The sequence below is a fragment of the Uloborus diversus genome, chromosome 3, assembly GCF_026930045.1.
Source record: "Uloborus diversus isolate 005 chromosome 3, Udiv.v.3.1, whole genome shotgun sequence".
Lineage (NCBI taxonomy): Eukaryota > Metazoa > Arthropoda > Arachnida > Araneae > Uloboridae > Uloborus > Uloborus diversus.
Genome location: NC_072733.1, coordinates 192,334,390 through 192,357,282, shown reverse-complemented (window position 1 = coordinate 192,357,282; position 22,893 = coordinate 192,334,390). Strand labels below are relative to the sequence as shown.

Genomic DNA, 22,893 nt, shown 5'->3' with positions numbered 1-22,893 from the left:
CAAGATTTTTTTTTTATTTTAAGTCTCCATCAACAACTGACACATAATTATCGTACGCCTGTTTTTCAATGTGATGTTTAGTTCCAAGATAAAACTCTAGTATTTGACTGAACAAAAAATGCTTAATTTAATTTTAGTAGAACATAGCTTAAAAACATTCATTCGTAATTAAAAAGTAACTTAAAATATTAAATGAGGAGTTTAGTATCAAAACCAGCTCAATTTATGAATTTTAGAAAGTGCTTTAAAAAAAATAGTAATGATCTGTTCCTTCTTTGCCTGTACCAATTTGAAACGAATCAGTGTCAATCAGGTCGCAAACCGCTGCCAAAAACCAGTTCGACTTTACTTCTAAAACCATCTGAATCCATGCTTTTATCATATCGGCACTGTCAAAACGTACGGGTAATATTACAAACACTATGACAAAAAAAAATATTTAATCAACTCATATTCTGATTGTACGGGGAAGTACACGGTAAGAAACTGAACTAGCGCATGAATTTAATTGGAATTTGAAGGGGGAAAATAAATAAATTATAGAAAAGAAAGCCGATTTACTTCAAGATCAGCAGAACCCACATTATTTTTATCTGTAAATAATGAAACAATTCTTCTCATTTTTAGAACAAAACAAAAATGAAGTCGTGCACCAAATGTTATTGAAACGAGGAAGAAATCTCAAACATTAAGTGGGTAAAGCGTGAAGTGGGGGGTCGTTGCGTCTCTACTGTAAAATGTTTTATGCATGCATTGAGCTGGTTTTGATGCTAAACGTCTGATTTCAACGTTTGAAAGTTCAGTCATAAAACCAGCCATTAATTGCAGAATTCCAAAAATGTATAGCTAGATTAATCAAAAATTTACAAAAAAAGATGAATGGAAAGGTATTGAAAGAAACGATCAAGAAATATTAAATATTTCGTCATTTTTTATTTTTTTCAAAAGTTTCTAAATGCTTTTTGTTAAGATTTTTAATGCTTATTAAGAACGATTTATGCGGGTAAAAACCGTCTTAATATACTAAAAATGATTTGACAACGATAAGTTTTAAAGGAGCAAAGATGAGAAAGCTTTAACAAGAAAGTGAAAGAAAATCAACTCAGATAACTGGAAAACTATATTAGTAAATGAAAACAGCAAAAAAAAAAAATGTGCAGTAAAGTAAATGTTAACTGAAAATAATAAGCAAAAAGAAAGTATTCATCAATTTATGTGCTTTTGAAATCTCTTGACTCAAAAGTTCAATATCTGAATGAAATTTCCAAGCATTCCTACGTTATTTTAAAAGAGATGTAAGTCATTTAGGATTTGATATTGTGTATGTCGAAATATAAACTGGTTAATGTATTTATTTTCTTCGTCAGTAAAAGCTCGTTTGAAACATAAATGTCAAAACATCAATGAACAAACATATTTCTAAAATATGAGTACTGTCTTTGAATGTCTGCCAACCTTGACGATGATACTTTTGATGTGAGATTTCTCATTTTATCGAATTTTATACATTACCCTTAGTTTCATCAAGCATTCAATTGCATCATTTTTTTTTTGAATGCGAAGCATTGAGAGAAAAACTTGGTATATTTCAAAAAGGAACTTTGATCTTTGAACAGAATTTAAACAGAGCTGTTAATACGAAACCTAGTTTTTTTTTTCTTTTTTTAATGATCATTTTACATATACAGGGGTGCCTCTTCCCCAACGGAACCGCCCTCAAAAACGAGAAAAATTAACCACTAAAACACCCCCCCCCCCCCCCTAAAATTTTAATGTCGCAATCTGCGTCATGAGTTCCACTTCGGGAAGCACTCCTAAAATATAGCCTGATACATAAAAACAAGAAAGTATTTTGTTATACAAAATAACATGCAGGGCAAAACGTTTTAAGTACCTTACATTTTATGCATCCTAAAGAATAGAAAACATACTTGCTTGTTATCAAACCAAAACGTTATTTCTGTTTAAAAATAAATCCATGTCCCCCCCCCCCCCCTCCAGTGCCTCAAACACTTATAAAAGAAGAACTTACCTTGAACTTGAGCGAGCTCTCGGAGACGCCAGTAAGCTGTCGGTTTTTAATACAATTCCAACTTGATTCTGCCTGCACGTGTCACGTGAACGCTATTTGTTTACAGTTTAGTGTACAGTGAAAGAAAGTACAATAGTAGCGCCCTTCTCTCTCTCTCTTTCAAAAAAAAAAATAATAATAATAACCGAGTTGGATAAAATTAAAGGTTTTATGTTACATTAGTATTGATTGTTTTCTCTCAAAATAGGCTTAAAAAATTAGGATAAATTTTGGTTATTGGTTGCTCTTTTAACTAAAATCGCAGTGAATAGCTATTATTTGCAAATATTTGTTATTATAAGGGGGCCTCCTTAGTTCTGTGGTAGAAGCTTCATCTTCGAAGTCGTATGTTCGATTCCCGGGGGTGCCCAGGTTGTTATTTACCTCTCCTGTGTTGTGAATGTTTCCTGTTTGTGTCTGGAGGCAAGGCGCTGTGCACTCAGTCCTCTATGTATGTGAAGCTTGTTTAACTTCTATATAAATAAAATAAATAAATATATTGTTGTTATATTCTGTTCAAGAAGGTGAGCGACTTTACATACATGAGATAAATACGAGCAAAGTTCGTTGTCTCCAGACAAATGTGCAGGAAAGTTTAACAATGAAAGGAGAAGGAAATAACACCAAAGGGATACCTCCTGGATAACACTTGGTGGGAATCGAGCTCACGACTTCCTTAATTGCGCGCAGGTAGCTATCAGACCAATCGCTTTCCGCCGCTCAGCTTCGTTGGTCTCGCGTTTTTGTTATGAATTTGGAAATTCTAAAAATGTGTCTAATGATTATAACATTTGTAAATCATCGTGCATCGTTTACTTAAACAAAATGTGTGCCACTATGAAAGCAAAAAACTTTGAACTAAGATTCAATTCCATAAATTCATAAGGGGAAGCTGGTGTGTCCAAGGCTATATATATATATATATATATATATATATATATATATATATATATATATATATATATATATATATATATATATATATATATATATATATACATATATATATATATATATATATATATATATACATATATATATATATATGTGTGTGTGTGTGTGTGTGTGTGTGTGTGTGTGTGCGCGTGTGTGTGTCATGGCACAGCAGGATGTTGTACCTTGGGACAGTTAGGAACTCTTACTTTAAAAGGTTAGAAATATTTTATTTTCAAACTGTCTGAATTTAAAAAGTATATTGCAGAGAAATATGTTGGGGTACTTTTATATATGTGACTTTTATATTTTAAATTTGATTTAAATAATTGACGCTGAAAATTGAAACATGATAAGTGTCCCAAGGTGCAACACTCTCCCCTACCGATTAGCAATATAATAAGGCATTAAAAGTTTATTATTCTTTTAACTACGAAGACTTGATAACTAGAAAGTAACATTATATCCTTGCATTTCTTCAATTTCCTAATTAGAAGCGCCTTTATTGATTGAAAAAAAGGTAAGATTTATGCGTATTATAGCATCAAGATCAAGTATTGTTCGTCTAAACAAGCAAGACAAGTGTAGCGTTTAAGAAATGCTGCTATGTATACATTCAAAAGTTAATCAGTCTATTAAATTAATTACACAAAAAGATGTTCTGACGTAATATTGATGTCATTTTTGAAGGGAATACTTATTTATTGCGTCACAGTGCAACACCTATGTTGCTAGACAATAGCTGCCACTTGACCTTTTTTTACACTCACTCTAGATCTATACTCACATCAGTGAAAAGATAGACCAAAGTAAGCAACTGGGTTGTTAGAAGTTTTGGAAATTTCGGGGGGTTTCTCTGCAATGAAAAAAAGTAAACCAACATCCGCCGCGTGCTAGGCGCTTATTTGTCATTTTCTACGCCAAGCACGTGGTTAGAGCAGCCAAAGAACGCATTTCTTTATTTACATCTAGTCCAAGTATCTAATTTTTCTTTTCCGTGACGACAAAAAGAATAAAGATCAACAAGCTGAATTTTTCTGTGGTTTGCTTATGGAAAATTAGCATTAAAGTAAATCTTGAAAGAAGGTTTCAGACGATAAAATTCACACTTTCCTAATTTAATAGTAAAACTTTACAGATAGAGATACTTATTTTACCGATGAATAACTTCATTTATTTGAGTGATTATATATAACTCTCATAAATATAAATCCTAACTTATTGTCCTTTTAGAATTAACCTTGTATCTGTTAGTTAAAACCACCAGTATTTGACACTTTACTAGTAGTTGACACTTATAAAGAATAAGCTGAAAGTTAGGTATTGCAAATTTAAGCACAATTTTATAATATTCATTAAAAAAGCATAAAAGATATGAGTGAACAAATTTCTTTTTAATCAAAATTATAAAATTCTGTTTAAATTTGCAATGCTTACCTTTCAGTATAAGTGGTAAATCTAGTTGCAGTGCCAAATAGTAGTGGTTTTACCTTAAATATTGACGAAATAAATCCAACTTGGATAAAATCTTTCACAAGAATTTATTTCTAAACACAAATTTTGTATACGTTATGCAATCATTTTAAGCACTACACAATGAACTGAATCTGTTCAGCGCTTAAATGATAAAAACCTGTTGCTGTTTATATAGATATATCCATAAACTTAAAATACTTTCCTCTGATTAAAAATTTAATCATGAACCAAGGACAGAAAGAAGAGTAAAAAATAATAAATCAATTTCAAGCTTTGTTATGGGTAAAAATTCATAAGAAAATAACTGAAAGCTATGAATCGAATGTATAAAAATGCAGTAAAAGATGTTTTCGCCCCATTCCGTTCTCAAAATAACGTGGAGTCAGTAGAGTCTAATTTTCTAAGTATAAAACGAAGCCGACGGCTCGAATAATCATGAGAGAAAGTCTTGACTTGAGAGTGTGTTGAAACTGGTCGTCGAATGCAGAACAAAGCCATTTTCTGTGCTGCCTCGTGTCAAGTCTCCGTTTAAGTAGTTGGGCGCCGGACGACTGGAACCACGACACTTGCAGATGTCTCTCAATTCTTGGATCATTTCCAGCCAGATCATTTGCTGAAAAGAACAGTTTTAACTTAGAAATGCCACATTATGATGCAAATGACGTACAAGAAAATGGATGAGGAGGACCTTCCTTTTTATCAGGATTTCTAATCTTTGGTTTGATGCAAACGTTAACCCTTCACTGGTGAAGTGACTTTTATAACGCAAGTGGTGAGGTGGGTTGTGTATAACCCCAACACTCCAACAGTTTAGTTGAAGTAAGAAAATTTCCAATGTTTTTGTGTAATTTATTCATATAGCTACAACCGAAAATGTTTAGTGTGGCTCTGTTAAGGCGACAACCTTCAGAATGTTGCCTTCTTTCTGGAAAAATATTGGAGGGTAATTGGTGCAGAAACTGCATTATTTTTGTAGCATTTTTGCGAAAATATTCCAACTCGAATTCGCGCCAATAATGTGTTCCTTTTTCACTAAACTTCCCAAAAAGTGGAAAACATTTCCAAAAGTCATGTCATGGCTCAACTTTTCAAAGCCACACTGTATTGTAAGTCACATATAAAGATATATTTGTAAACGTTATGAGACGTTTGAATGCAAAAGTCAATTATTCTTGGGTCTAATACACCCAGCATGACAAATAAAGGTTAACATTGCTGGATTGCCAGAAAAAGTCATCACAAAGTCACAATTGTCGTTTTGATCTTATATGAATTTAAACGTGTTTACTGCTACAAAAACAGCAACCATTGTTTTGAAGACGCCTTAAACTGTCACAAGTGGGCTTATCAGTGTCATTGTTTCGCTGGTTAAAGCAAAGAAAGTAATGAATTCAAAATTTCAATCAAATGCAAAACTCAAATGTCTTTAATGAACTTCGTCGGTTTTTTTTTTTTTTTTTCTTTAAACATCGACAATTATCTACAGATTGTTGTATTATTTTGGAAGATTAGTTTGAAGTTCATTGTACGCCAACATACCGATTTATTTAAACATGCAAATACCTTTTTAATATCGAAAATGGCGAATAACAACAATTTACATTTTCATACTCTGATGTACAAAACCAGGATTAAGCTATATGGGGCATTCCAAGGTATTTTTGACATTATGTAGAGTCCGTAACGTGACCTTTTTTTGCCATAACTTTTTAATTTACCATTTGATTTGCAAATTATTTTATTTTGAGCTGGTGTATTGGTAGGAAAAGATCAAAATAAAATAATATGCTAATCAAACAGTAAATTAAAAAGTTATGGCAAAAAAGGTCATGTTACGGACTCTACATAAATGTCAAAAATACCGTGGAATGCCCCATATGCAAAATAAGTATTTAGAATCACATTTCTTTTGAGGAGGTTAAATTCAAATTTCCAGTCAATGAAGGCCAGAAAAGGCTATTTATGATATTCTACTTACATCATTCAGGAGTCCGAACATGCAAATAAATTATTAATATTAATCAGTGGCGTACCTACCATGGGTAAAACCTGGGGCGGTAAATTAAAGTGACATCCCCCCCCCCGAAAAAAAACTCTTGTTTTTCTAGGGCGTAGAAGAGATATAAGCCTTTAAAGTAAAACAATAACATCTTTTGCACATTACTTAAAAGAGTCCAAGTAGATTGGGTAAATACCTTAAAAAATACCATCTAACCATGTTTCATTGAAATACATTTGTAAAATGTAGTTTTAAACAACAAATAGCTTTCAATTTGTGTATTAAGGGTCATTCCATAGAAATGTCAACCTCAACCTCAGAAATTTTTTTTCCACAAAGCCTTAATTGTGACCTGTCATTTCATTCAGCATACTTTCAAGTACATAAATTCAGTAATAGTTTGCAAAAATTTCATTCGGTGTTTTTTTTCTGCCTCTAATCGTTCGCGGTTGTAGAAAAGGCTTAGCATGTGCAAAAAACATGCGTCTGCGTTTTCTTGTGTAATGTAAAATTTTTTGCAAATTTTCAAAAGAACTATGTTTATTCTAAATGATTACATGTTGGCCCAATAAAATGGACTATTCTTTTTACATATATTGTAAGATAAGTATTTTAATTAGTTTGATTATTTCACTGAAAATATTTACGTTACGTTAGTCACGAAAATGTACTATTTCCTGCTTAAAAACTAAACCAGATGATTGAACCAAACAGCACTTTTTATTTTCTTACATCTGTGTCATATCTACTTAAAAAGTGCAAAATATTTATTTTAGTATCAGTAGATATAAAATAATTAGTGTGACTAACGTAACAGTTTGCATGTGACTAACGTAACATTTTAAAAATGACTGCTAATATTAAAAATTTATTTAATTTAATGTACATTTTCATGAACAATTTTGAATATGTAGGCATTTTATATTGATTAAAAAAATAAAGGGCGAAAAATACCAGTAATATTACATTGTAAACCTTTTGTTTACTTAGAAAAATACTTTTTTAAAGGTCTGTATAAAGATACTTCCAATTTAGAGAATTATTAAAAAGGAAAACAGGTGAGTAAAGTAAAATGAGTACTCTGCTGAATGTGCATTCAACACAAGAATCCAAGCTTAAGAATTAAGATAATAGAAATAGTCTTAACAAAAGAGAACGTCTCTATTTTTTAGAAAATACATCTCCTCCTATTATTAAAATGAAGTAATGGCTGCTCGTTGGAAAACATTTGAAGATTTTACATGACACAGTGACAATAAGCGCTGTTGCCATATATTTCAGAAACTGCATGAATGATGATTTAGAAATTCAAATATTTGCGCTGATATCTGGAATTAAAATGCATTCTGCAAAAACATTAGAATATTTTTTTTCAATATTACATTTTAATTCAAAAGTATGCACAGCACTTCGTTCGATGAATCAGTAAACCTTAAAAAATAATATGCCACTGAAAAGTACTACGGAGTTTCTTATGACGATAGCTAGTATATCGGCAGAATACTAGAATTCGGTGAAACTATCAATTAGCATAAAGTAAATTTTTTAAAAGAGAGATATTTAGGATTTAATTAGCCCAATAATGATGTTATTCAGTTTGTAAACGCAGTTTTTTCATTTGTTCATTTTTTTTTTCACACATTCAAATTGAGTTAATTGAACTGAATTCTTCCATTCAATTTCTTACACTAATATAGAAAAAAAGTAAGGAAAGAACCATAATGCAACACAAAGAAGGTTCTTAAAAAGTGTAAAAGTAATATAAGAGCAAGAAATCAATTATAAAAAGTTTTTTATATGCATTCATTGCTTGTTATTCGATGGTTATGTTAGTCACGTTACGTTAGTCACACACAGTTTTTCGTAAAAGTACCATTAAGGGCCAAAATGATTCATCTGTAACAAATCTCTAGTACATTTTTAAAAATAGATTGTTTACCTCTTACAAATATATAGGCCGATTTTAAATACCTGCGTAAGTTTCAGAAAAATTTTCCTCGTAACATAAGCATTGTTTCTCAGGGTTGCAAAAATGTTACGTTAGTCACGATGCCTTTTTTGGTGAAAAAAACCTGCCAGAGCTTATTTTGCTTCAAATTCTTGGTAGAAATGAAAAATAGTCACCTTGTACATTTTAAATCTGCATACTAAACCAAAACACATTTATTTTTACTCCCGGTGTAAATAAAAGGAGTTTGAAAATCGGCTGCGAATGTTACGTTAGTCACTACGGAATGACCCTTAACTATATTTACAAAACACAATTTTTTACCAAAAACAAATGTTTTATTTAAAGATTTATATCTCTTCTACACCTTAAAAAAACAAGACAGTATCTATTTTGTTTTAAATTGCAATGTCAGGGCTTCTTACTCTAGCATTTTCGAATTTTTATCACCTAACAAACATCCCGTTTTTTGGGAGTGAAAATGCCCATTTTTCATTTTTCTTAAGTTAAAGCAATTTTTTTCGTCATAAAAGGCAACCAGTATCAACCTATTTTTTTCTGTGCTTCTAGTATGCATAGCTAACTACAACAGGAAAAAAAATTAGCTTCTTACTGAAAGTCCCTCGTCGACTTTTTTAGGCTCAACATGACGAAACCGACCCTTTTTCAAATAGGATTTGACAACCAAAAATTTCTAATTAGGATCAACTTAAATCTTATCTTTTTATGCACAAATAAAAGTTCATTCTTTCACCTTTAAAACGAGATGTGTTTGATCTTCTTACTAATTTAAATACATTTACTAGAGCTTTTTGAAAAAGGATCAAAAATGCTAAATTTTACTCATCCGCGGAGCAAAAAATAGCGATATCTCAGGAACAAAATTTTTCCTAGAAAAAAATATAGCAGTTTAGGAGTACAGAATATAAGTACATATTACCTACCAAATTTCATAAAAATCAAAAATGGTGCGGCACGGCCCATTCGTTGATTTAATATGGAATGACCCTATAACTGTATTTTTTTGAAAATATCATCCTTTCATTACGTTCAATGATATATCTAATCTCTTTAAAGATTTAAATTATAAAAAAGTCAAAGGATCACAACCACTTACCTTTTGATATCTTTTCCTACGAAAAAGGCTTGTGTAAAAAGAGACAAAAATGATTGTTAGTTTAAATTACATTTACAGTTTCACAATTGAACTGGTCAATGAAGTCGTTAAGGATTTGCTAGAAAATGGCATTCAAGGTTAAAAATTTTCTATTTTTACAAATGTATTCATGTGAACACTCCCTATACCAGCCATCTACTATCTGATAATCGTTAAAGTACAACTCATTAGATCGCGATTACATTCTAAATCTTTACAATATTGAATAGATTTTTTGCCATACATTTTACGAATATGGCTACGAAATTATGAACGTTATGAATCGCTATCTTCTGTGCATGCGCAGTGAAAAATTTATTCCTACACATTGTCATGTTTTATCAAGTTTTCAATATTCATATTTGTGTATAGTGTTTTTCTTGCTTGCTATCAAGTGACAGATAAAGTTTCATGAAACATTCTGCTTGTTACGACACAAAAACTTACGTAGGAAAGTTTTTTTAGAGAGAAATGCTTACATCTTCGTGAAAGTTTCTTTTTTTTTGTGATATTTTAGAGAATAATTAAAAACTTTGTTTAAAATGGCTTTATGTCAATTTTTTCACTCCTGAAAACACTCAATTTCGTTCTAAGGATTCATCTAGGATTCATTATTGAACTTAAGGAGAGATAATTTTTCAAAGTAATCTATGCATGATAATAACATTAATGGTAAATAAGAAACGACAGTGTACTTATTTAGAAAAAAAAAAGGAAAAAAATAACGTAAACTTTTTGGAACAAAACTATATGACTTGAGCCTTTTTAGCAGAAACAAATTGCGAAATGAGGCTTACTTTCATATGAAAGAAACTCAAGTCCTTTTTTCATATAAGTACAGCATAAAATTTATACACGCAGTTTTGGAAGATTACTGGAAATACTCAGTGACAAATTCTATTTTTTCACCGAATTTCACCCTTTATCAATATATTTATTAATATTAGCGTTAGTTGTATCTTGTATCGTTGCAAATAAAAACAATCGTGCCATTCGTTAATTTCTAAAATGTCAAGTAACTTCAAAATTTTTAAAGTTTTTTGCTCGCTTCATATTGTTTTTACGGTTCATTTTAGAAGGGGAGTTCGAAGGGAGATCTCCTCCCCCTCTCCCTATCCTCCTCTGTGCGCTCTAAGGAAGACAAGAACTTCTTAAGGAACACTGCAATTGGTTCAAGTTGACTAAGTTCCCTTTTAGCACCAACCTTACAAGTAACTTCAATATTTTCAGACCAAACACGAGCTCTACTCTCTGTTTTCAATGCGACTAACTTTGTTTGGAACTTCCACTTACTGTAAATATATTGTTACAAATGTGCTTTGATCTTTTCCATCGAAAAGTCATTTTTTGTAAATTTTGATATGATGCCTTTTGGAAACAAGCACTTCAATTGTAGAACTTCTTAAGGAACACTGCAATTGGTTCAAGTTGACTAAGTTCCCTTTTAGCACCAACCTTACAAGTAACTTCAATAGTTTCAGACCAAACACGAGCTCTACTCTTTGTTTTCAATGCGACTAACTTTGTTTGGAACTTCCACTTACTGTAAATATATTGTTACAAATGTGCTTTGATCTTTTCCATCGAAAAGTCATTTTTTGTAAATTTTGATATGATGCCTTTTGGAAACAAGCACTTCAATTGTACACAGCAGGTAAAACTAATGTGACATGTGCAGCATTTTCCTAGCTTTTAACGATGTAGGATGACCATTCATCATTTTTGTTTCTTCAGTTGTTGGTCCCTTAAATGCATGAAACGCATTCCCATAACAAATCAATACTTTAAGAGAAAGGTTATGTGCAGAAAATGCTATCACATTTTGCTTAGTAAGTACCTTTGCTAAAAAGCATTTTGAACTTCGAGAAAGACAATTTTTTTTTTCAAAAAGCAGTAAATTTCTGCTTTCGGTATAACAAACGAGCTTTAAAGGAATAAGAATTTCCCAATTAAATTTTTCATTGTTGACATGCATATGCAGTTTAATGATCAAGGGTTTTTATTAAGGATTAATGTGATAAACTATTTGCGTGTTTCTGAAGTACGAAACAGTATAGAATTTTTAGTGGGGTTGATAAAGTTACACATATATATTTTTAATTAGAACATTTTTTCTGCGTGAGTGGGGAGGGGATCTCTTCAACTCAGAAACAATGTTCAGCTGTTCTGCTTTAAGACTTGATAGCAAAACTTCAGAAAGTATCAAAACCCTAATTTGATTGATTGATTGAATCCAAAATTTGATTTCGGTTGATTTTAGATCGCTAAAGCCAATCAAAACACTCATTTAAAATACAAGATTAAATGTATCGAAGAACCAATATACTCACTCTTTCATCTCGAGGTATTTTTTTCGTCCTCCAAATAAACTCGAAAACAGCTACGATAGCAGCCATCCCTAAACCAGCAAGGAGTACAACAAACACTCCTCCGACGTTTGGTAAACCCAATTCACTTGCCGAAGTTGGCTTTTTGTCTTCGTCTTTGCAACGCCCTGCTCCTTTCCACCACTTCTCTTTCAGCATATGCAGAATACCGTCCTCTTGTAGCCTCAATATTTCACTGGAGATTAACGCACGGTATGGTGAGCCTAAAAACAAGAATTTCTCAATTAAATTTCTTACTGTTGACATGAATATGCAGTTTAAAGATTCGGGATATTTACCTGGTGGTGTTGCAATACCATATCCTTTTGAGTCTAGTAACCCTCCAATTTGAGTCAAATCACAGTCTCTTTCTGTATGAAATTCAATCGTTGTTGACTCCATTAGGAAAGCAAAATTTCCTTTCTTTACCCTCTCAATACCTTGATCATTGTTCTTAGTAAACACACTAGGCTGTGTTGTTTGCATGAAAGTCCACATCCTCTTATAAGGTTGCAATTTGGAGGACTGAAAGGAAAAAAGTGGTATTATTATTCCCTTATTTATAATCTTGTCAAAGTATTTTTAAAACATTTTCTTCTGAAATTATTTTTCATATTCTGCATTGTATTTCTTATATTTTCCTAAAACGAATACTTAATAAAGTTTTAAAAATTTAAATGCATTTTGTTTCATTATGCTTTCCAAAAAAAAAAAAAAACAACTGTTTCATAACTACATCATAGGGGAATCTGACCTGTCGTGAAACTAATTCTGTACAAATTCATTTTTTAACACTGTCAGACTTCAAGTACTGTTTTAAATATCTATTGGTGCTCTAAAGATACTCTGTATACAAAAAACGATGTTTAATGATTACGGCAATACCATTGTAACTGAGGACAGCATGCAGAGAAAAAAAATAGAACAAAAGGGTTTACCTCGAAAAAAGCTCGTGTACTACCAGATTCAACGCAGCCATATTGAATATCAGACTGTCTTGCCAAATCATCTGCACTTTCAATGGGACTTTTCATGCGTTCTGCTGTTAGGAATGCAGCCAAGTTTGCTGTGTAGGAAGATATCATGATGAGGGTAAAGAACCACCAAAGAGCGGCGACTGTGCGTGTAGAAGTAGCCCTATGGGGGGAAAATTATAAGATCATACATTGTGCAACAGCATTTCAACATAAGGGGGAAAAAGTTGGTCAATTAGTACCTTGGAGCTATATCAGAACCTTGTTGCATGAGGGATCCAATTGTAAACCAAAAGCTGTTTAAAAGCGAAAAATTATTTTCCAGGTATTCAGTCTTTGGGTTACAGGGATGTGGGCTTATCCATTCATAAGGAGAAAAGCGAGCTAACACAAAAAGAAGAAGGCTGACTCCTAAATAAGCAGTTGCCATATACACCCACACTTCAAAAGAAAACGGTGCCAAGAAAGAAAACAGCTTCGGACTACTTTTGATAGGTTTTTTGAAAAGAATGCTGATTCCAAGATTCATAAAAGGCATTGTGAAGTCGACCACTTCTTCTCGTTCTAATGTGATGGTTAAGTCAGCAATCGCAAGATCCACTTCCTGAAAGAAAAAAAAAAACACTTTAGCAATATATACGGAATAATTGAAGGAAATATAATTCGTGTTACATTTGCTTTCAGTTAGACCTGTGTGATAATTACCTCACTGTTTTCAAACCATTCTTTTGCTTCAAAATTAATGAGAACCTGTCCAATACTTCATATGTTTAATTACTAACTTAATGCGTTCATAAATTTGATTTTGTACTAGATTCTACCTCTACAATGAACTAAATATTCTCAACGTCTGCTGTGATCCCAAAAGAATTGCATCGTACATTGATTTCACTCAATTTTTTAATTGCACGTGCGAGTACGAATTGCTAGTACGAATTCTTAGGATTACTATGCGCGGCCACACTAAGCGTATGGTGGGGTTGGAAAATGATTTTGTAATACTAAATAGTATTAGATTGAAGCTTTTGTTCTCCATACTCTGCCTATTAGCATTGAGCTCTACTCTACACTCTGTTCACGGAATACATAGACCGAAAGTAAACAAAGAGGTTTCCAGAAGGTTGTCAATGTATGCCATTTTTGGGGATTTTCTCTTGAATCGAGAAAAAGTTAGACAATGGGATTCACATTCGCCGTCCACATGGCATCAACTTTTTCTCGTTCAAGCCAAGCACATGGATGAGGTCGCCTAATGGTGCAACAATTTGTTTGCATCTAGTCTATCTTTCCTGAGAATGAAGTTTTGAATTGCCATACCGGCAAAAGCAGGGGATCTCTTCTGTATGTGGTTGAGAAAATGCATCATCTTGTCCAATATAAATGACTCCCCGCAATTTTCTTCTTATAAAGTAAAACGGTTAAAAGCTAATCAGTCATATATTAAACATGCTATATTTGTATTGGCTATACTAGGTTCATGCAGGAGAAGTTATTACTTAAGTGAAACTCTCAAATTTGCAAAGTGGGGTAGTTTAAACATCGCTTTGGACACGCTATTAGTCCTGTGTACATTCTTTTACTTTCTTCAATCTAATATAACATATTTAATCTCAGTTTTTTTTTCAGATTTTATGAGTAAGAAATGTTGTCAAATATTGCAATACATTATTTCTTCACTGACTAAAATTTTGCTGCATTAAAATTCAAAGGAAGGGGAAATGATTGACGTAAAGTGATGCTATAATCTAATATCTTTTTCAATAAATGAAATCCGAAAGAAGAAATATCTTACCCGATTGATGACTTCTCCTATCATACCATCCCACGTACCATTCTCATGTTTCTTTCCGTAGTTCTTGTCTCCAACCAACCGATATTCAAATTTACACTTGAGCCGTTCGCAGATGGCATGGATGAGGTCAACGCAGAATCCTTCGTATCGCTGATTTCCACGGAGGTATTCGCCTTTCTTTCGCATTGTATAGGGTTTGCTCTGAAATGATGAAATGGAAACAAAATTTTTGATTTTTGAAAAGCAAAGCATACACAAAAACTACCAACTGTCAAAGTTATTTAGAGCATATTGCAACCAGAGATTCTTCTGGGGTGGTGTTGATTAATATTTTTGAATTTGATTTGCGCAGAAGTAAAACAGCTTCACAGACATAGAGGACGGCGTACAAAGCGCCTTGCTTCCAGACACACACAGGGAAGATTTACAACACAAGAGAAGAATATAACACCCAGGGCAATGGCGGAAATCAAACCCACAACTTCCGGCTTAGAACACGAAGCTTCTACTACAGAGCCATGGAGGTCCCTGGTGATCAATATACCAATTCAAACACTTAGGCTGCGTTCAGAAACAGTTCACGGTTTACACCGCATGGTTTCGGTTATGACGTAATGTAAATGAATGTATTAGTTAATGAATACATTAAATAAACGAAACGAATCATTTCACTTAGCCCCGCATACGCTTCACTAATTGCACTAAACATTCAAAAAATATGTAAGATTAACATTAATTAAATAAATATTGAATATCAATAGGTCTCAATTAATATTCAAAATGTTGATAACAGGTACTTTATTAATTTTTATTACAAAAATAATTTTTGACTTGCAATAAAATATTACAATGTGACTATCATTTTTTAAAAATTGCTTGTGTTATCATATGTTTTGATCTTCAGAGATAACTTTTTCGTGTCTGAAGTAGCTTACATGTGTTACATTTTACTTTGTCCCACTATTTCACTTCGCCCCACATTCCCCTACTATTTTTTTTTTACCTCATACTCCGAGTACTTCAAAATGAGCTATTCCTAATTTAATTTCTATTAATTTAAGCAGATGAAACATGTTCTCAAACAAACAGGCGAAAACAAATCATAGGTGTTTCTAACAGAATCAACATCGAAATAAATAAATAAGTTCTAAGTTACCGCTCCAAGCCAGAGCTAAGGCAGACCTACAAGCATAAACTGACAGTTGACCTATGGCATCTTCGATACTCCATACTACAGCAGCTTCACTTTAATAATTAGAGTTTTCCCTCTAATAAGAGTGAAGCAGCAGTATCTTAATGCTGTTGGTGATTTATTAGTATGTACTTGTAAATACGTATTTTTTTACTTTATTTTACTTTTATATATTGAATTCACAAAATTTATTTATTTATTTTATATTTTTATTAGTTCCAATTTTTATTTTCTTGAAACATATTTTCAATAATTAGAAACTATTTTGATCCTGCTGTCAATTAAGATACATTACCTTACACATTCTTTACTTCCTTAAATATTACTTACTTCTATGGACGTAACTCTTAAAGTTATGTTCTGGAGGTTGTCTTTTGCTTCCGAAAGGTCACGTGAATAATTACGTGAAAATACTAGATTGTTTTCTTGATCCCACTCGCCCACCTGAAAAAAAGAAAGAAAAAAACATAACGAAAGATTTACAATACATTTTAATAGTAGATAACCTAAAAATAAACCTATCCATTTGTTATGTTTCAAAATTGTCCAAAGCTTAAAAATAACGTAACACATTACTGAACTTGTGTGATCAAACTTGTGTGAATTTTAGTCAAAACAGCATATTAGAAAAAGTATAATTGTTATTGAAAAACACTAATTATAAAGCTCCTCTAGAAATAGATATCAAAACAATTTTAAATTATTTACAAGAACCTGCGAATTTATATGAAAACTTCGCGGAAGAAGTTTCATGAAATACAATAAATCGAACTGTGTGATAAGTATAAAAAACATTTAAAATTATCATGTAACGTTATGTCACTTTGAATCATACGAAAAAGGAAGTTAAAAATAATTTATTTTAATTTTAATTAATATTAAAAAATTTGTGAAATTTTTAGACGTAAAAATGAAATTTCTAATGTTCAAAAACTCCTTCCTTTTTTCATTACTTCACATGACTTCAATTATTTATTATACTGCGTAGAATGTTACACTATAGGACGAGAGATTCCGATAACTTCAAATTAGCATGAAAGAACCATGGAAGAAGTTTTTAAAGGGGTGGTCCACAAATTATGCTAAGTTTTGAGGGCTCTTGGAGGAGAGGGGGTCGTAAAATTTTGAGTTTTTGATACGGGGGGTAAGGTGTCAACCCCAAAAAAACAAAGTCGATTTTTTACGTTGCACACCCTCTTATGTTTTTCCTTTTAGGCCAAAACAATTGTAAAAAAAGGTTCATATAATTTGAACTTTTACTGCTGACCGCTTACCATTTGCTGCTGAACAACAGCAGCCTGTGCCGACTTGCGTCTGAAGGTGTGAAACCGCTAGTATTATGCCAAATCGATTTTTTTTTTTTGGATGCTCCAAAATTCATGTTGTTAAAACGTTGCCCCTATAGCACCACATATTCCAAAAAATATTTTTCCAAATTAAAAAAAAAATAGTTAGGTGTCCAGCAGGAGGCCTAAAATTTGTAATTTTCTTAAAAAAAAAAGATTTTTTTTTCTATATATTTTTTAAAAACTGCAAAGTAAATTTTAAGAAGTTATCAAGCTGAAAAATATAAACAGTAAAGCCGGTAATTAACGTCAAATAGAAATTTTTGCTCTCTTGCAATTTTGAAGTCTCCCACATAGTGCAAAAAATATTGATTTTTTCATGTTTAAGTTAAATTTTTCAATTTAAGTACATTATTTTTTTACTATAACGTGTTCACTAATAATTTTTGAACTTGATATTTTAGTTAAATGTATACGTAATTTTTTAAAAGATAAATCGAAAAAAATCAATTTTTTGAAGAAAATTATAAATTTTAGGTGGTCTCCTGTTGAAAGACTGAATATTTTTTTAATTTGGTTAAATATTTTTGTTGTGCATTTGGGGCTACGGGGGCAACATTTCACCAACATGAAATTTCGAACTTTCAAATTTTTTTTTTAATTTTTTATTCGGCCTAGTACAGAGTGCTGCTTCATACCTTCAGGCGCAAGTCGGCACGGGTTGCCGTTGTTCAAATAACATGAAACGTTTTTTACAATTGTTTTGACCTAAAAGGAAAAATATAAAAGGGGTGTGCGACTTAAATCAGAGACTTTCGTTTTTTTGGGGAGGGGACACCCTAATGGGGGGGGGGGGGCGAATAACAAAAAGTGCGACATAAAATATTTTTTAATGACAATTCGCTTATTAAAGACGGCGTGAAGTGTGACAAGGGAAGAAGAGAGTGTAAAGTGAAATCGAAACTTTGGGACAAAGAAGGGAAGGGGGGAGAAACATTGTTTGAAAATAGTGACATCATTTGTAGACAACCTCAAACACTACCTTCATTCTTCAGAATGATTAGATGATACAATGAGCTGCGTACAGTGTTACCAAATTCTTTTGTAAAGTAAAATGTAGAATATTAATGTTACAACCTCGCCAGCAGATTGCAGATTTGGGTCTTAGGAAGTTTCTTTTGAAGTCAAATACACTAAAAAATGCAAATTTGTACAAAGTGAGCCTACATGGTTTCAAGTTGCTCTAAATGACCATAGTATATGTAAAAATATGGTCGATGCAATACATCGATGATTAAATTTATTACATACAGATGTTTAAATTAGTTTGAAAAATATTTATCCACTTGAAAATAAATCAATAAATATAGACTTATGCAAATTATTTTTAGTTTTATTATGCGGAAACGCAGTTCGTAAAACTAACAAAAGAATTTTTTAAATTATTCATGAATTTACATATATTGTGAGTTTTCGCTTTTTATATTTACTTATTTTTGCATTTGGATATATTTTCTTCCATTAAATATCCGTATTGATTAAATTATCCTGTATCAAATAATTTGATTTAAGCATTTACCGCTCATGAAAAAATATAATTGCACAGGAGAGATTTTGAGAAAGAATATTAGGAATAGCACACCCTTCTGCGTATTTATCTCAGGTCATAGGATATTCAATGCGTATACTGTGTTACGGTTCAGAATTCTGTACATTCAGGGTGTGGCAAATAAAAGTGGCCGGAAGACAGAGTTCCACACAGGTCACAAAAAAAAAAAAAAAAATCAACAAAGGCAGGGGTGCTCACTAACCCCCGCCCAGGGCAAAGACGCGACCCCCCCACCCCATCAATATTGTGGAGACCACCTCCAAAAGCAAGAGCCCCCCAAAATGAGAAAAATACCCCTCAAAACACCCCCCCCCTAAAAATTTCAATGGTGCAGTCTGCACCATGACCCCCTCCCTAGGTGGGCACCCCTGACAAAGGAGAGGACATTGCACGGTAGTCTGCAAATATCAGATGTTGAAAATTATGACCACTAAGTCGCAGAAGGCAGATAGAAGCTGTGATCCTAAAATTGCTGCAATCTCATCTCATTTTTTTTTTTTTTTTTTTTGAAGCAGTTTTTGTTGACAATGAGGGTTGTTGTATTTATACCTTAGACTGAATTTTTTGGGGAACCCACAAGTCTAAGGTGTATGAAAATACCCCTCATATTGTTTAAGAACTGAAGCAGAACACTTTTCATGAGATTTCAGCAATTCCATAGGCCCAGCTTCGATTTGCCATCCGTAATTGCTTACCAGGGCCAAAAAGTGTTAAGAGATGAGTGGTGATGCTTTTAATATCTGCTACAAGCAGATGAGATAGCTATTCCTTGTTCTTTGATCTGTTACTTTATAACGTGAAACTCTGTTCTCCGGGAAAATTTATTTTCCACAACAAGTACAATACATTTTAAATCTTTCAAAGCATCAAGATTATTTCAAAATATGCTTTTATGTTTTATATTAATGGTTTTACCAAGAGGCATAAAACATTAACATAATTTGAACATACAAAAGAAAATCGACTGCCAACCTCAGTACCTTGACGATTCCCTTCGTTTTCAATTCTAACAAATCTAATGTATAATTCGTTCTACGTCCTTGTTTGTCGAGCTGGACATCACCCGTCAGACCTCTCATTTGCATCTAAAAATGAATGGGAAACCCTTAATCCAAATAATAGTAAATAGACAATTTGATGCATTAAATAAAAAGTTTTTCACAACTGTTTTATTTGAAACGATATTTAATCCTTAATTTACCTTTTTCATGGCTTCCAAAACACTTGTACCATAGGGCCATACTCCAGGACTGTCACATGATACACTCCGTGAACTGATGGTTTGTTTTTGAGCCACATCATGTAGTGCTCTGGAATACAAATTGACAGCATCAACCAGCAATGCCGTCTCCGTCTAAGAGTAGGAGAGAATCGCTCTTATAAATAATCAGCGAAAGTAAAGAAAAAAAACGAAAAATAAGTGAGAAAAATAAAATTCCAGGTTTTAATAGTCTGACACTTTGCCAATACCTTTTCCCCTTACTTCGAGTCCTTACGTTTAATAATAAAAGCATATTCTATGTGACAAAAAAAATGTCATTTTTAACAGCATTCATTTCAGTATGTAAAATTATTCCAATTATTGAAAGCGTTGAAGAATTTTCCGCTTTTAGCTCCATAATGTAAATCAGAAAAAAATGCAAAAAATGATACTTATTTTTCAAGAGAACGAATTATTTTTATTTCATAATCTGATGCTTCTTAGTCGATACTATATTAGGTCACCTACACACGAAGAAGTTAGTTGATATAATTTCCGAAAAAGTTGCTTGTCAACTACTTGACTGGCGTCTTTCGATGCGTTCACAAGTGGTAACTAGTTGACTCAACTGCTCTAGTAATAAGGTGAATTTATTCTAGCAGCTGCTCCACATTACTGTTAAAACTGAACCGAGTTGACTCAACTAGTTTACACGTGTGTAGAGCGAATGATGTCCCGATGAGATGAATCAACTAAAACGTTGATTCCACTCATCGAGGTTGAGAATGGTAGCGACACATGTGCCAAACGAGTTGACTGACGTGTGAAGGATGCCGGGCGATTCCTTCACTTTTCTACCTGGTTATACATCATGATAACCGGCCATTTGAAAGTAGATTCAACTAAGTTACCTCGTGTGAAAGAAGCCTTCCTCTAGAAAGTGATTTGGAACGAATCCCTCGCAATCAAGTCAAAAGCCGATTTTATTTTAAAACCTGCCCTATCCATGCTTGTAGTGAACAAATACGGTAAAAATACAGGTAACATTATCATAACTTTTATAACAAATTCCTTAATCAACCCACATTTTGATTTCAAGAGCAAATAAATGACATAAAGTTGGGATTGTGTTTGGTTAGTATTTGAAAAAAAAATTGACAAAAAAAAAAGGGGGAGGGTCAATTTAATTCAAATTCAGTTTAATACAAATTATTTTTATCTACAATAACTTCGACCATGAATAAATTATTCTATTTAAGTACTGTAACATGAAGCCAAAAAAAAAAAAAAAAAGACAAAAACGTTTAATACTCATTTTTATTTAACAGCATCACAATTATTCTATATTTTTATAGGGTAAAGTCACCCAATTTGGCAAAACTTCTAAGCCCTGATTAACGTATGGGCAGCTTGGGCCCAGGCCCAGGGGCCAACAAGGTTTAGGGTATCCATTTCTTTTCAAAGTCACATGCATTATAGGTTACAGAATCTGCTATTATTGGGTTTCTAATATAAAATTATTAAAAACAAAATCTTTGTTAAAATGTTTTTTGCTCGTTTTCCTTAAATTTATCTAATATTTATGGTTTAAATTAAACATCCAGCACATTTTCATACCAAATTTTTTTATAATATTACATTAATATTATTACAATAACAAATAACAATTACAATATAATATTACATTAATATTATATTGTAGATTGTACATATAAGTGAATTTTGCATTTAAATTTTAAAGAATGGAGTACCCATAGTTTTATTCATACCACGAATGAGGGAGAGGAGAGTTCTTATGAACTCTAGACCCAGGGGCGAACTATGACTTGATCAGGCCCTGGGCACTTCCTAATAGGCGGTACTTATGTAGGTTTTATACATGCATTTGATATCTGCGAAGAATAGCGAAACTTGCTTAAGAATTGAATGTGTTACGACCAGAAATTAATCAAATCTAAAATGTTTAAAACGTATCAAAAGTTTCATTAAAATTAATTGCATGGTCTTTTCTTTAGAAAACAGGATTCTATTCAAACTTCGCCTACCTAACCCTATTTTATAAGTTTATCAAACGCATATACTTACCGTAAGTGGAGTCACTTTTCTAAGTGAATGTTCTTTGCGTCCGAAAAGCCGCGTGTGAGAATCCCGCCCGTAGTATTGTCCTTCGGGTGAAACAATTCGAAACGCAGAGATGTTTGACCGACTGTGCTGGAAAGATGAAAGGTCTAAGGTGTGGAAGTCCTAAAATATAGAACGAAAGAAACATTCAGATCTATATGAAGAAATATAAAAACACAAATACTTTTACGCATAAATATTTCTATATGCTAGAAGAGTTCAGTGCAAAAGCCCGTCACATCTGATTGAATGAACTGAAGTTTGGTGGTTGAAATAAAAAAAGGAAAAACTTATGCAAAGGACATAGTACATCCATCTATCCTGTGTCATTAGAATTAAATAAGAGCAATGTAAAATGACTTAATTTCTGTAGCAGTGAAAATAAATTACATATATGCATTCATTTTGAGAGCAATGCCTGCATGTGTAATTTACAGAAATCGTTTTGGCTGAGCATTTTAAACCGTAGAACTAATCAAAAAGGACCGTCAATGCTCTTAAAATGCTTAAGAGTATGATGTTAATTTCAGCATGTAATGCAGGCGTTTAACATGAAAACCAGCTCAATCGATGAATTTCAAAAAGTCTTTTTATTTATTTAATTATTTACTTATTGTTATGATTCAATAAACCTTTGTCCGTACTATTACGCCACAGAGCGATTTGGAACAAATTCCTCTCAATCAGGTAGAAAACTGCTACAAAAAACACTTTAAATCCAGTACAATCCATGCGTTTACCATGTCGTCATTGCGAAAATGTATGAATG

General features: G+C 32.5%; 1 protein-coding gene across 2 annotated transcripts in view; it reads right to left on the bottom strand.

The window, feature by feature from the left end:
• Nucleotides 1–4,531: 4,531 nt before the first annotated feature.
• Nucleotides 4,532–22,893, bottom strand: part of LOC129218480 (glutamate receptor ionotropic, kainate 2-like) — a 41,279-nt gene continuing 22,917 nt past the window's right edge. Inside the window, exons 6-16 of one of the 2 annotated variants that reach the window (XM_054852762.1) lie at nucleotides 22,089–22,247; nucleotides 20,004–20,156; nucleotides 19,783–19,887; nucleotides 16,238–16,351; nucleotides 14,716–14,916; nucleotides 13,166–13,527; nucleotides 12,888–13,086; nucleotides 12,249–12,474; nucleotides 11,914–12,173; nucleotides 9,545–9,572; nucleotides 4,957–5,093 (exon numbers count right to left, since the gene is read on the bottom strand). In XM_054852762.1, coding sequence (XP_054708737.1) covers nucleotides 9,561–9,572; nucleotides 11,914–12,173; nucleotides 12,249–12,474; nucleotides 12,888–13,086; nucleotides 13,166–13,527; nucleotides 14,716–14,916; nucleotides 16,238–16,351; nucleotides 19,783–19,887; nucleotides 20,004–20,156; nucleotides 22,089–22,247 — 1,791 coding nt within the window. In that variant the 3' untranslated portion in view covers nucleotides 4,957–5,093; nucleotides 9,545–9,560. Of the gene's footprint in view, nucleotides 5,094–9,544; nucleotides 9,573–11,913; nucleotides 12,174–12,248; nucleotides 12,475–12,887; nucleotides 13,087–13,165; nucleotides 13,528–14,715; nucleotides 14,917–16,237; nucleotides 16,352–19,782; nucleotides 19,888–20,003; nucleotides 20,157–22,088; nucleotides 22,248–22,893 lie in introns of both variants that reach the window. The other variant, XM_054852761.1, reaches the window with a different exon arrangement.